Genomic DNA, 13,825 nt, shown 5'->3' on the forward strand with positions numbered 1-13,825 from the left:
AGCGAAAAAGGAAAACAATTATTTCATTTTCATATGACTTATGTAAAAATCACTTTGATTTGAAAACCTGACAATGAGAGCAAATCTGGTTGTTAGCTAAGAAAGGTAGTGACTATAACCTCACTACATTGACTAGTCACTGTCTGTAGGCAAAGACACCTGATGATGCCACTTTTAAAATAAAAGCTAGCATCTAATCATGATGTAACATAATTCTAGCTCTGGAATGTTCCTGGGTGTGTAATGAAATTTGACTTCAGTTACTGGAATAATGAACAGCCACTCAGTGACAAGAGTCCCTGAGATAGAAAGAATGTTTTAAATTTCATTTCTAACTTACTTCCATCATTCTTTTGCTGTGTATATGTAAACATATGAAAATACACTATTTTGCCGTGTACAACAAAAGGGCCTTTGATACGTGTTACAAATAATTTTGTTTTAAAGTTTATTTAGAAATATATTCTCTATTAAGAGAAGCCTCAAGTCTGAATGTAAACAGGCTTTTACACGGAAGAAATGAAGGTCCATTATGCACACAGACAAACACTCAAGAAAGAAGTGAGCTGCGTGATACAATACATGCCATTCAATAATCCCATATTGGTTTATAAAGCCCAAAGAACACAGTTAAATGAAGGGGAATTGAAGGCCCATGATGGATGCTTCCCTCACAGCATTTAAATCTCTTCCACTTGATTAAAAATTCCTAGTTCCTCTTCAGTGGATTGCTCCGAGTTTTTGAGCAGCCTCTGCCCTGATTAAAACAAATTAGCATCAAAGATCCCCTGTTGAATGAGAAATCATTAATTGAGAAACATGCACTGCTCCTTAATTACCTTTAGAACAGCAAGAGAACAAATACTCTGAGGTTCCAGAGGGGCCGCCAGCCCTGCACCGTGGACTCGTTTCCTGGAGTTGCTGGAATAAAACTCTACCTACACTACCGGGGACCATCAGTGCACGCTTCTGTAGACACTGGGGATTGTTTGTCCAAGGAAAATATCTACCTAGGTAACCGCCAGCAGAAAGAGAGGGGAAACGTTTGCTTTCTTACTCCAGCAGTGGAGGCTCTTAAAAGTGTTCTTGAGTATGTCCCTATTGATGGATAAATCACGAAAGCTGTTGTTTCAGACACAAATGCCAATGTTCTGCGTAAAATGCTTCATTTGGGGGACTCCCAGTGAGATGACAGACACGTCTGCACCGGTGAGAAACTTCAGTTTTAATTGGACAAAAAGTGCTTAACTTCAGACAATCCAGCTTCAGGTGGAAATGGGTTTATTACATTTTTGAGACAGGATCTCATTCTGTAGGTTCTTTTAGTTTTATTTTGAGACAGGGTCTCACTAAGTAGCCCAGGCTGACCTAGAACTTGTGATGATTCTCCTGCCTATGCTTCCTGAGTAAGGGCATTATGGGTGCCCATCAGATAGAAACGTAAATTGCTCCGGGGCATCCTATTCATTCGGTCTCTCAGAAATGGTGGAAATGGTGTAATCCTCACAGTGAGTGAGGTAGAAGGCAGCCCAAGTCTCTCTGTCCTTCTGAATGCTATCCTGGGGCCATCCCTGGGAACCCCTGCTAAGACATTGTGATTAGTGGAGAGCTAGCCAATGCTACAGGTTCCGAAGGCCCTGGGAGCACATCACATGTGCTCCTGGGAGGAAGAAACCACACTGTGGTGGTGGTGTGGTTAGGGTTAGCTCACCGTGTGGTGCGTGGACCGCTTTAGATCAAACAAAGCACACAATCCCAAATCAAGCTAGCATCCCAGTCTATACTAATGTGATCAGGTCCAACATAAGGTTTTCATTTAATTTCAGTGGAAGCAAGAAGTGCATTTACCAGTTGAATTAAACTTTCTATCAATAGACAGCAGGCTTCAAACTTTTCAGACATTATCAATCATTGTTCCGCATCACAATGATGGACTGGACATTGCTGCAATCTTTTCGAATAGCCTCTTAGAGTCTACATCAAAGTGATTTTCAAGGCTCCATCAAGAATAATTTGTAACAGAAGAAAATGTTACCGTGAATTGCATGAATGCTGTGCTGGGACTATAATCATGGTTGTAATGTTATATACCACTAGAAAAAAAAAAGAGTGTTTTTTTTTTTCTTCCAAGTGGTTCCAGGGGAGGTATAACAGGAGCCTTCAGGATTAAAAATAACCCTCAGTTCACAAAGTGATTTGCAGAAACCAAAGTGATTTGCACCCAAGAGCTATTAATGCTGCCACATAACCATATCCTGGACTTTGCTTTAAAAGAAGAAAGCCAAGATGACAAACATGGTGTCGTCTGTATAAAAGCACAAAGCAGAGAGCCCTGAATCATTACAGACTCCTGTGCTGTTTCCTCTGAAAGGCGGTTCCTTTGCCACCTCGCGTGGACAGAGCTATTCTTTTCTCAGGCATGGGAAAGGTCACGCTGGGACTGTCATCTGAGGAGTCTGAAAGGAGTGGACACTGGAGTTTCAGGGGTCCCTCTTCCACGGAGGTCCTCTGCAAGTGGATGCTGGGGAGGTTTCTGCTGCCCTCCAGCCAGCGGGCTTCAAGTGCACCTGGAGTTGGGACATGTCCTGGCGAGCCACATGTCCTGTTTTGCCTTGTGAAAGTAATTCATTCCAGGTTGAAATCAAATTGTCTTAAGCAGAGCTAGTGTTTTTACTGGTGTCCTTCCAGCTGGCCTTCCCTCTCAAGTGCCATCGTATATCAAACAAGCCAGCATCCTCGGGAGAGAGCAAGGATGTTATGCTAGTTATTTGTTCTTAAGGGCATGATAGGGGTGTGGGCGTGCTGTTCCGCAGCCGACTGCCTGGTGCATGAAAGGGTGGAGACCTGTGCTTGTTTGTCACAAGACCCCCATTTACAGGGAAGGAAGGTGACATTTAGTCGTGAAATATGTAAAAGGCATCCCGTCAACTTGAAAAGCCCATGTCTCGATCACAAGGAATGCATTCCAGAGGTTCTGACTGCACACTGAGCATTAATTTATTTGGGAGTTTGGCATCTCTGTGAACTTTGGTATCCCCTCCTTCAACACACACACACACACACACACACACACACACACACAGACACACACAGGTGTGCACGCCCTCGAAGTTCAAAGGAAACAAGCAGGAGTGCTCATGATCTGCTGCGTTCAACTTCGGACTCTTCCATAGTAACAGGTGAACAACCATGGTCCCCTCTGAAGTCTCCAATGACAGTAACAGGGAAGCCACAGAGATGGGTGAGGTAGGTAAGTGTTCTTCTTTCTTCTATTTATTGGTGTATATTTATTGACAAGAGTACTGAGTTCTTAAGGACATTTTCATCCAAGCTATATTCCCCCAATGTGTCCCCTTGCCACCCTCTTAGGTAAGCATTTTTTTTAGCACAGTTCACTTAGAAACAGTTTAGACAACTGACCTAAGGCATTAAAAACGGGGACTGTCATTTGACTTTATAGCAAAATTTGATTGTGTCCAACTTCTAAGGTAACTTAACACATCACCAGAGAGTACGTGATCTAAGATGCCTTTGGGCACCGGGGGAATAGAAAGCCAGGAAATCAATTGTTACAAGAATCTATATTCACTAATAATATTATTTTCCTAGGTGGATTTCCTAGAGCATGATCTACACAAAGCTAGTTCAGAGCAGCCTGAGCTTAAAGAACTGTCTCACCTGAGCAAAAACACTTCTGCCAAAAGCAGCTCGGACAGACCCGGTGGTGAGCAGAGTATGGGTTTCCTCCGTGTCTCAGAACAGCTGCAACCCTCCCGGCATATGAATGGGGAGGATTATCTCTTTATCTCTTCAGCAGGAGGTCTAAACTAGGGATCCAGAGGTGAGGACCAAGAAAGGGCAGAGACCTTAGTTTGTATACAAGTATCCACAATGATAGGACAGCTCTGTGTTTAGACAGCAGACGAGAGTGGTATTCAAAAGGCCGTGGGTGGGGATGGAAGAGTGTGTGGGGTTCACAGCAGCCACTCAGAAACCTAGGCTGATTTCCCTAAAATCACTTTAGAGCCAAACCCCACAATTCTCCATGCCGCCATAAACCCATTAAAAAGCTTGAGAATGAGGAGTGCAGAGGACCACAGGGTGGGTGAGGAGGAGAGTGAGCAGGGCGGGGCACAGGTGAGGTGAGCAGGGCCTGAATTGAAGGGGCTTCCTGTTGACCAGGCTGTTTTTCATTTGGGCCTCTCCCAAGGTTCCTCCATTCTAAAGTTCCCATCTAGTCCGGGCACACTTCTTTGGACTGGGCGGCAGGCATCTTGATATCTCCCAACACTCTCCCTTTTTTTTGAGACTAGCAGCAATTAAACTATCCATACTGGCCAGCAAGTTCCAGGTCCCCTAGGGAATCTGCCTATTTCTGAGACCCCGCCACTAGGATTACAAGTTGTTGTCCCTTGCCAGAGTCTGTGCACAGGAATATAGGTGGCCACGATGTCAGAAGCCGGTGCTGGAACCCCCGAAGCTGGAGTTACAGGCATTTTGTGAGCCGTTCCATGCATGCTGGGAGATAAGCGCAGTTCCTCTCTGCAAGTGCAGTACATGCTCTAAATGTCATCTGAGCCACCTCTCCTGTCCCAACATCCAACCCCTTATATGCCCTTGGAGCTAGAACTCAGGTCTTCATGCTTGCAGGGCACAGGGTGAGCACTTGTTAACTGAGTCCCCTCTTCAACCCAGCAGGGTGTTCCATCCTTCTGTGTGGCTGGCAGAGCCCAGGCAGGGCTTAGAAGCTTGCTGTGAAGCATGTAAGGGTTGCTGGGGGAGCTGAGGAGAGTTAGGAGGAAGAGGGTCTCCCGTTCACATTTAGCCTTTGGCAACTCAGTGAGCCCCGGAGAGCTGGGGTCACAGCTCAGTGGTGAAACCCTCGGCTTAGCATGAGCAAGGTCCAGCCCTGAGAGATGTTAGCAGGAAACATCCAAGGGTTCAGAGCCTCGCTGAGGGCTGATGCCCTGCAACTGTCTCTCACGGTACAGACTTCCCTTCCAAGAAAAACCCAGTTCAGCACAGGATTCAGAGAGCATGTGGGGGAAAGGTCATTGAGAACCTGAAGAGGGATGGGGGAATGATTTGCTCTGAATGTGAAACCAGCCACACAAGTTTCACAACTGTCCTGGGGGGGGGTCCTTCCAGACCCTGAGAAGGGGTGCTCTTTGCTGGATTATCTCGGAAAGGTCAACATGGTCAAAATACTAATAGAAACAGCAGCAGCAGATGGGCATAGTGCTGCTGACCTGTGATCTCAACACAAGAGGCAGGAGAACTACAGGTTTGAAGCTAGCCTCTGCTATATAGCAAGACTCTTGGAAAACAACAAAACAAAACAAAAGACTCCTGCCCTCCAACACATACACATAAAATCCTATATTTGGTGACAGGGCCTGGAGAAGCCAATGTTTTTACATTAACAACTAAAATTCCAATTAGTAGCAAATCATATTCTAAAATATACACTTCTAAAGGCAGACTTAAATGTTTACACAATCAGTGTTTAACACAGGCTTGCACACCTACATGTACACACACGCGCACACACACACACAATTACAATCATAATTCTTATTTTAAGGAATTTGGTAAAACTAAAATGTTAACTGTGTACCTCTGGAAACCACTGCTGAGCATACAGTGGCCTGAGTCCTTGGAACATTATGCAAAGCATTAGGAAATAGAGGGATGACTTAATTTAAAGAACTCCATGGAGCTGCAAAGGCAGCTCAGGCCCAGGGCAGTGTGTCCCTTTGCTCGTCTGTCAGTAAGGGCCTCTGGCAGCTTACTGAGCACAGTGTCCCACAGGCCACCCCGTCGTCCTTGAGTCTGAAGATGGGAATCTGCCCTAACTGAAGACTTTATGATCGATTAAACCCTGAGCTCACTCTTGGGAGGAAGCAAGTGAGTTTTGCAATTAAAAGTGGAGCTGGGTTCCCAGCTTCTGAAGCATTTAAAACACAAAACCTGCTTCTTTGGTAGTTCTTCGGGCACTGAGAAAAAAATGAAAAAAAAAACAAAAACAACCAAGTCTTGTTTGTGGGTGAGCAATGGCACTGAGGCTCTGTATAGATGTCATCCAGGCATCACATAAAAAAATGCTCAACCAAACCACGGATTTAGAACCAGCGTTCGTTCTGTTGCTGCAAATGTCAGGCAGGGTTAGAAATCTCCAGATCCCAGAGGCACAGGATGTGTTTCTGAACAAACGTACTTGACTTGGAAGGATGCATAAAAATTACTAGATGGGAGGGAAGAACTGGCCTGGTGGCCCCATAACTGCACCAGCTATGCTACCTCTGGGCCCACAGGGGGCTCCGGTGGAAGGACTCGGGCTTCAAAACTGTCCCAGCACCACACACCTCTTGCAGACACTCTCTAAATGATCCCATGGCAGGGACAATGGTCACCACACAGGGGCTTCTGTCTCATGAGCACGAAGAAAATGAGATATCAGAAAGTACAGCAGAATTGACTGGATGGATGCTCTAGTTAATGTTTTCCTGTTGAACAGGACAGGGTTGGGACATGGGTCAGTGGGCCAAGTGTCTGTCCCACAAGCTTGAGGACCTGGGTTCAATCCTCCAGAGTCCACTGGGGACACTGACAAGCAGATCCCCAGGAGTCATTGGCCTGCCATTCTGGATAAGTCAGCAACCGCCAGGCTCAGTGAGAGATCCTGTCTCAAAAGTCAAATGGGATCAAATCAAGTAAGGTGGAACGTTGAAGAATGACTGAGGGAGATACCTGCCATGTACACACACACACACACACACACACACACACACACACACACACAGGGCACACTACAATGTAGATCGCTTTTTTTTTTGCATGTCACTAACTTTTCACTCCTTCAAAGCAATTATGGGACTCTTAACTCTCTTTAACTCTAATCTCTATAAAGTTCACTAAACCAACTGGTAAACACAAACATACTGTGTTTTCAGTAGGATTCTTCTAGTTGCCCACATAATGTTCCTAAGTTAATTTCTGAACACAATTCCAGTGGACTGAAAGTGCTTGTACCTAGCGGAGTGAGACCTTCCGCCATGAGTGTTCCTCAAGTCATTCTACGCTGAGATAACCAAGAATCCCATTAGAGACGTTTTCAAAAGAATCAACCGTTTGAACTCCTAACTTCTCAGGGAGATTCTGCACATACATGCGATTTGATTGTTAAGGAGGGGAGGCATTTAATATAAAGCGTTTGGGGAGGTGGGAGGGAAGAGCAGAACACACAGAATGATGCCTTTGGCAAACTTCACCTGGGGTGAAGAATTTTATTTCCAGTAAAAAGCTTTATATGCCAAGAACATATTGCATAATTGGCCACAGAGTTGACGGTAGAGTGTGACATTGCATTAAATTCCATAGTTCTCTGAAATTCAAATTTTCAAGTTTTAAGAACCCTGTGGGATTCACGGTGGATGAGAGCGGACAGCTCCTCCATACTGGTAATGACTGCCGGAAGCTGTGATGACTCACACGGGTCTGGTGACTTCTCTTTCCGTCGTATGAGCTTTCTCCAGTGACAGATGTTGGGGATTAAACAAAATGAGCAACTGTTTCATTTTCAAATGACTAGATGTTTATAATGACCGGTTTTGCCCAATTTATTATTTCATGGGTTAAAAAAAATATATCAACATGTAAAGTGTTCAAAAGAAGTTGATCACATTACTTGATTATTTTTAGGAGACAATTACAAATTCAGCTCTAATAATTTTCTGAGAGAAAAAAAATCTCCTGGGAAGGACCAGCAAACAGCTCTCCCTCTCCCATCCAAACCCCACAGGCTGTAGAGAAAAATTACTAAAACTATTCTACAAATTCATCTGATTTTGAGTGCATGGAAAATATAGTGAAGTTATCATGCCAACATAAAGAATATATACTGTATTCAAAGGGCTAGTTATCAAAATAAGACAGTCATGGCTAGATGTACATATTCTGTGGTCATTTCTGTTACATAGTACACTCGATCCTCATCAAATTAAGCTATGTATACATGGAATTTGAAATAAATATTTGATATTGGAATAGGGTCATATTCTGCTACTGTACAACCCTGGCATGCAAGTGATGAGGCGTTAACTGTAAAGTGCCATCCCCTTCCAGAATTCCGAAGGACACGGAAAGTGTGCATACAGTACTTAACGTTGATTAGATGCGACGACTCTCATATCAAACAAGACTACAGAGTATGCAGCAGCTTTGGGGTTCTTGTTCATTGTTCTCAGCTGGCCTGTGCTCACCCTGAAGTCAACCACAGCCACTCCAGACTGAACTTGGGTGAACTGTGCAGTCGGCGTTAGCACACAAATGACCATTCCATGTGAGAGCTGCCCTTTAGCTTTTCCTTCATGCTGTTTTTCAGGACTTTGTGTCGTTAGGGATGTTTCGGATGTGGCCACCCACGAGTTTGTCTTTGAACTGTGGACATTTCACCGCACGGTGTGACTGCGGTGCGGTTGCATCGGGGATGGAGTTTGCTGATGCTCTCCGGGCTGCCTTCTTGTCTGCCTGCATTCTACTGGAAGAAGCTGGTAGCAGGGAACTTGGAAAGTTTCACCTTTAAGATACGTTTTGTTAACACTTGTAAGAGGTAAATAAATTCCAGGGAATAGAAGAAGGTTTGAAGAAAATGACACCTTCTGGTGGAGACCCAGAGGAACACTTTGGCTGGGTAGTGGCACTGAGATTCCCAGGCAACCAAAGCACTACCGTCGGCACCAGAAACTCTGCTATCCAATGACCATGCTGGCAGTCTTCTGGTTGTTGAACTGGAGGCTGTTTGTGGGAGGAGGGGACACTGATTGCCAGGCAGTCTTTTCCATGCTCTGTCATTTCAGGAATGTCCCCATGCTCACAATTCTAAGGAAGCTCCTGCCACACACGCATCCAGACCAACTCTCTCTCTGGTCCAGGTTCCTATTAGTTGGAAATTGTTACATTCTCAAACTGACTCTGGATACTATGTGGTCACATGAAGAATTTAACCACATGACCTACAGCTTATTAAATAAAAGCCTTGCTTTCATATTTATCATGAGACAAAACAGCAATTACAGCTGCCATGATTTGTTCATTTCCTACTCATACTCAAATAATCTAAGTTTGCTAAGAGGCAAAAACTGTACATTTCTCACCATTCAAGCATTATAAAATGTCTTTCTTTAAAGTCTTGGGATATAAACAGTTGGTTTATATGAATTACATATTTCCATCTGCATTAAGAAACAATATACATCTTTTTCCATAGTAAGTTATGTTAGCTCTAAGCCTAAGGGAGCCATAAAAACTGACTTTATCACTTGTGACCATCAATACTGTTACTTTAAAAAACTCCCTGGCATTCTTTGGCCACTTGGGACATCGCCCACTTAGAGGGAACTGAGCTTGGGGCCCCGGATCATAGGACATTGACCTCTGTAAAACCCAAGGCCGCAGCAGAACAGCTTTAATAGAAGCCATTTGTGAAGTAAACCAGCACACAGCACGGGAGTGATTTCCACTCAGACACAAGTTCCTTGGCGTGTGGAGAGGTGTTTCCGGTTGCGGACTCCAGAAGTCTTGTCTTTGTTATCAGAAGGCTTCTGCTGTGAAATGTCTATCAGGGCACTGGCGATAGCAAGGCCTGGAAAGAAAGGAGAGAGAGAGGCATTTAGACGTTCACAAAGACATCTGCGATGGACAGCTCTGGATAATGTTTGGCTAGGAAGTGTTCAGGTGCTTACTGGCGAACCAGAGAACAACACACAGGAGAGGGACAAAGCAGCTGCCTGGCTGTAACACTGGGCAACTGAGTCAGAGCTTGAGGAAGCACGACAGTCGGCTGTGGACACAACTCGTCACCTCATTTCTGTGTGGAACAGTTTGTTCCGGGTGGACTGGGAATCTCCAAGGTTACTTCTACAAATAAAACTCATTAGATGCGTCTTTTAAAAGAAGCTTGGAGCACTGTTAAGTTTTAAACACTGATACAAGATTGCGACATGAGGCTGATGGCTTCCTGCTCCCACTGCTAAGTTTCTGGAAAAATGGAATACTGATACAAGATTGCCACTTGAGGTTGGTGGCTTCCTTGAGCACTGTTATGTTTCTGGAAAAACTGGACACTGATACAAGATTGCCACTTGAGGTTGGCTTCCTTGAGCACTGTTATGTTTCTGGAAAAACTGGACACTGATACAAGATTGCCACTTGAGGTTGGTGGCTTCCATTATTAGCAGGCCCATGGCTTTCCACCAGCTCACATCACAGAGCTACCATATTGCTACACAGATAGTTTTGTTTCCCTGAAAATCCTGTGTGACCATAATTTATCCTCCCTGCCCCTAGCAAGAATGGCCCTTTTGTTTCTGTAGAGCTTTATAATTCCTGAGTAAAAAACAAACAAACAAACAAACAAAAAAAGTAGTCTAAAATCCACATCCTTCACCACAGGGGCCAGGATGCTTGGCCTTGCTTCAGACCTGACAGAAGAAGGCCAAGGTCTTGGAGAACTGACTTTGAAGTGAGTTGAGCTGGTCCTAACATCCTCGGGCATCTTCACGTGATCTTAATTTGGGGGATTATCCCACATAAGATGCTATTGAGTCGCTTCATTCTCATGGTCAGTTTATTCTACGTAAGCTTCTATGTGATCTGGCAAGAACGCGGGGCTTTCTGAACAGAAAGAAGTGACAATGAAGGATGAATGGGACAAAAGACGGCCTGTGGAAGATCATCCAACCTTAGAGGGCCTTAGCCAGAGGCCACTGGGTTCCCTCACAGTAGATTTTGGTCATCTCTGATCCACCCTCAGTGGATGCTGAGCGGGGAAGTACGACCAGTGGAGTTGGCCAGTTAAGTCCCCAGCTTAAGATGTTGAACAGAGAGAGAGGGGCGAGTGAACATTTTCCGAACAGGGAGGCAGAGTGGAAGGAGAAATGCGGTGAGCTCACGGCTAGACGTCCTCTGCTTGGATACACTCAGGGCCAGCTGGAGACCGCAGGCCATGGCGGAGGAGCAGCTATGGCTAGACAGAGACGGAATACTACACACACTTACCCTCTAGGGGCTGCTGCCAAGGAACTCTTCGGAATGCTAATACCACGCTGACGTTTTTTGGAGATAATGCAGGCTCGAGCTTGTAAGAAGCTCCTTCTTGCTCTTTGGCAAGCCCAATGTGAACTCCTGAAGCACCACAGACTGAGTGGGAGGGTTGACTCGTGGTAAATACTTTATTTCTTTACTTCATGGATTTAGTTTTTAAAAAAAGAAACCACAGCCTCTGGTCACCCTAATTGTAAGTTCAGATGGAGCAGATTTCACGTTTCCTCGGGTCCCCTGGAGTACTTCTGTCAAAGTTTACAACTTCCTGCCCATTTGCTCCTGGCACCAACTTGACTGGAGACAGCAGATAGAAGGGTAGATACACGACTCCTTTACTGAGGACAGAGGTGATTTACACTCACTGTGATGATTACTACATCCAAATGTGAAATCGTGCCAGAGCTCTGAAAAGTACCTTTTCATTTACATGTAGCTCCAAATGTCGTTCCCCTTACAGTGGATGTAACACCAGGAGTGAATTAAAAGGCTTCAGATGCCAAAACGGGACATTCTCTGATAGTTCAGCATTGTCGTGGTGTCTTTGTCTTTGGGAGTTCATGAAATTCAAAGCCTAACTAAAGCACCGCCTCTCACAACACTATGGGTTTACCCCAGGATTCTGAAGTGTGGGAACACATTGAACTGAAAACTCATAAACCACATCTCAGTTAATACGCAAGTAAAATAGAAAGCCATGCTGACTTTGAAGTTGGCAGCTTTTTGTGCTGTCCTATAGAAATCAACAATTAACTCTGCTTAGGCTCTGTAGGAACGGCTCTAAGCATGCTGGGAACCGTGGGATCCTCTGGTGAGTGGTATCCAAGTGTCGTTCACCCTGTGCAGTTACAGAGGACGCTCAGGGTCACTTTCAAACCTTGTGCATAGGTTAAATGAGTTTTTCACTCGGGGTAAGGTTGACTCGCTTACCAGATTCTCATGGTTTCTGGCCCCTCGGGAGTTCATAATCTCATAATTATGTACAGCATAAAGATGACAATAATTGCTTGTGCTTGTGTTACTTGGATGTCAAATGTAGAGGTTTTATTCCTGGGTTTTACGCTTCTTCCTGTTTGATACAGGGCAAACTTTATAATCCCCAGGACAACCAGACATTGTCTTCATCCTACCTGCCTGCGAGGGTGAGGGACTGAGACAGACCCCATTTTTCCCCCGCATTGGGTAGGGACACGTGGATGTGGGGAGGCCTAGTCTCTAGCTTCAGTTATTGGCATGCCTCATTGTTCTGCTTTCATTAAATGACAAGAAGAGAATTTGGCTCAGTAGCTTTATAAGGAGGGGTGTTATCTCTCTCCAATCCCCTACTAAGTTGCATGCGAGGGGCAGACTGGACATACAGACAATATCCAGACCCTAAAACAAGAGCCCAGGCTTGTCACCTGCTGCATGCTCAGAAAACCAGCCCACGAGAGGCAAGGAGCAGCGCGGGATGCCAGCAAGCAGGAAGTCACGCTGGTGGGAATGCAGGTTGCTCGTGAAGTTCAGTAACGCCTACCTTCCCAAACAGTTAGGCCTCAAGAATAACCAGGCAGCCTACCTGATCCGTGTCTTCAGTTGCAAAGCAGGGCAACTAGGAAGAGGGAGATGTTCACCCTAACCAACTGGGCAGCACACCTGCTTGTAGTTAGCCTCTCCCCCACAGCTCCTGTAACCCAACACTCTCCATTCTGGACGCAACAGCTTCCCCCTTGTCCTCTGAAGCCTCCCCACTCCATAGCCCGCTGGCAAGTCTTCAAGGGAAGGTGACCAACTACCTTCCAAAAGCAGGCTCTTGAAATAAATAGCTTTCACTTGTTTTCACGTAGACTATGGTTTCATTTCCATGTCAGCAATGATGAGATGGGGGTCTTTTCTGTGTTTTAAAACAAGGTACAAGCCAACAAAGTAACCCAAAAATGGGTTCTAAGAGGTGCCCTGCTGTCTTCCCAGTCTGGAGTGTGCGGAGCTCCTCCCTGTCAGGGCTTTTCCTGGGACAGCCCTCTGCTGATTACCACGGGGAGGAAGAACCCTATCGGATCCGGCCTGTGCTGAGTGCCACTGCAGTTCCATTAAAATCAGGTCACTCCAGAGGATCATTTTTCAAAACGTCACACAAATCATCTGATGAAACCCACTTATTGTGTTCTCTAGGCCTCCAATAGTTTCTTGTTATCAAGGCAATACAATTAACTGTGGGAACAATTCATTATCTTAGACTGGCCGTCTAAAGGAATTTCATTTACCATATCATGGTGACGCACAGGCACTGGGAGCTAGTACAAAGTACATCGATATATACCCACAGACTCAATAAAAATGCTAGCGTTTAAATATTTACTGTAAGCCTTAGCTCCTTGTATTTTTTGGTTCTTAAATACCAGGCACCGTGACACGCTATTTAACTTCCAAGTCTAAACCACATGAGTGAGAAAGTCCACCTCTCATGTGACCATCCCCCATGACTTCCCGGCATTGCAGACCTGCTGCCCTGGGTCACCCAGGTGGGAACAAGATGTGAAGGAGGTAGGCACTTTCATCAGGATTTCCTCCAGTAAAATGGGCGTGGTCTGGCAGCCATGGTGCTGGGTGCCAAAAATTACTACAGCCATCTTGTAAGTGGGGAGAACAATGTACCAAGATTAGACTCAGTTGTGACCTGAACTATATTTGCTTCCTAAAATTTGAGACCTTCGCCTCTCTGCAAGCACGTACAAGCATGTCCAGA

At 45.2% G+C, this 13,825-nt stretch overlaps 1 protein-coding gene across 2 annotated transcripts in view; it reads right to left on the bottom strand.

Annotated features, from left to right (window-relative positions):
- Positions 1-7,252: 7,252 nt before the first annotated feature.
- The window catches only part of Atrnl1 (attractin like 1), a 538,539-nt gene continuing 531,966 nt past the window's right edge, over positions 7,253-13,825 (bottom strand). For both annotated transcript variants that reach the window (XM_040742230.1, XM_040742247.1), the window contains exon 29: positions 7,253-9,643. In XM_040742230.1, coding sequence (XP_040598164.1) covers positions 9,522-9,643 — 122 coding nt within the window. In that variant the 3' untranslated portion in view covers positions 7,253-9,521. The remainder of the gene's footprint in view (positions 9,644-13,825) is intronic.

The sequence above is a fragment of the Mesocricetus auratus genome, unplaced genomic scaffold (assembly GCF_017639785.1).
Source record: "Mesocricetus auratus isolate SY011 unplaced genomic scaffold, BCM_Maur_2.0 Super-Scaffold_4256, whole genome shotgun sequence".
NCBI lineage: Eukaryota > Metazoa > Chordata > Mammalia > Rodentia > Cricetidae > Mesocricetus > Mesocricetus auratus.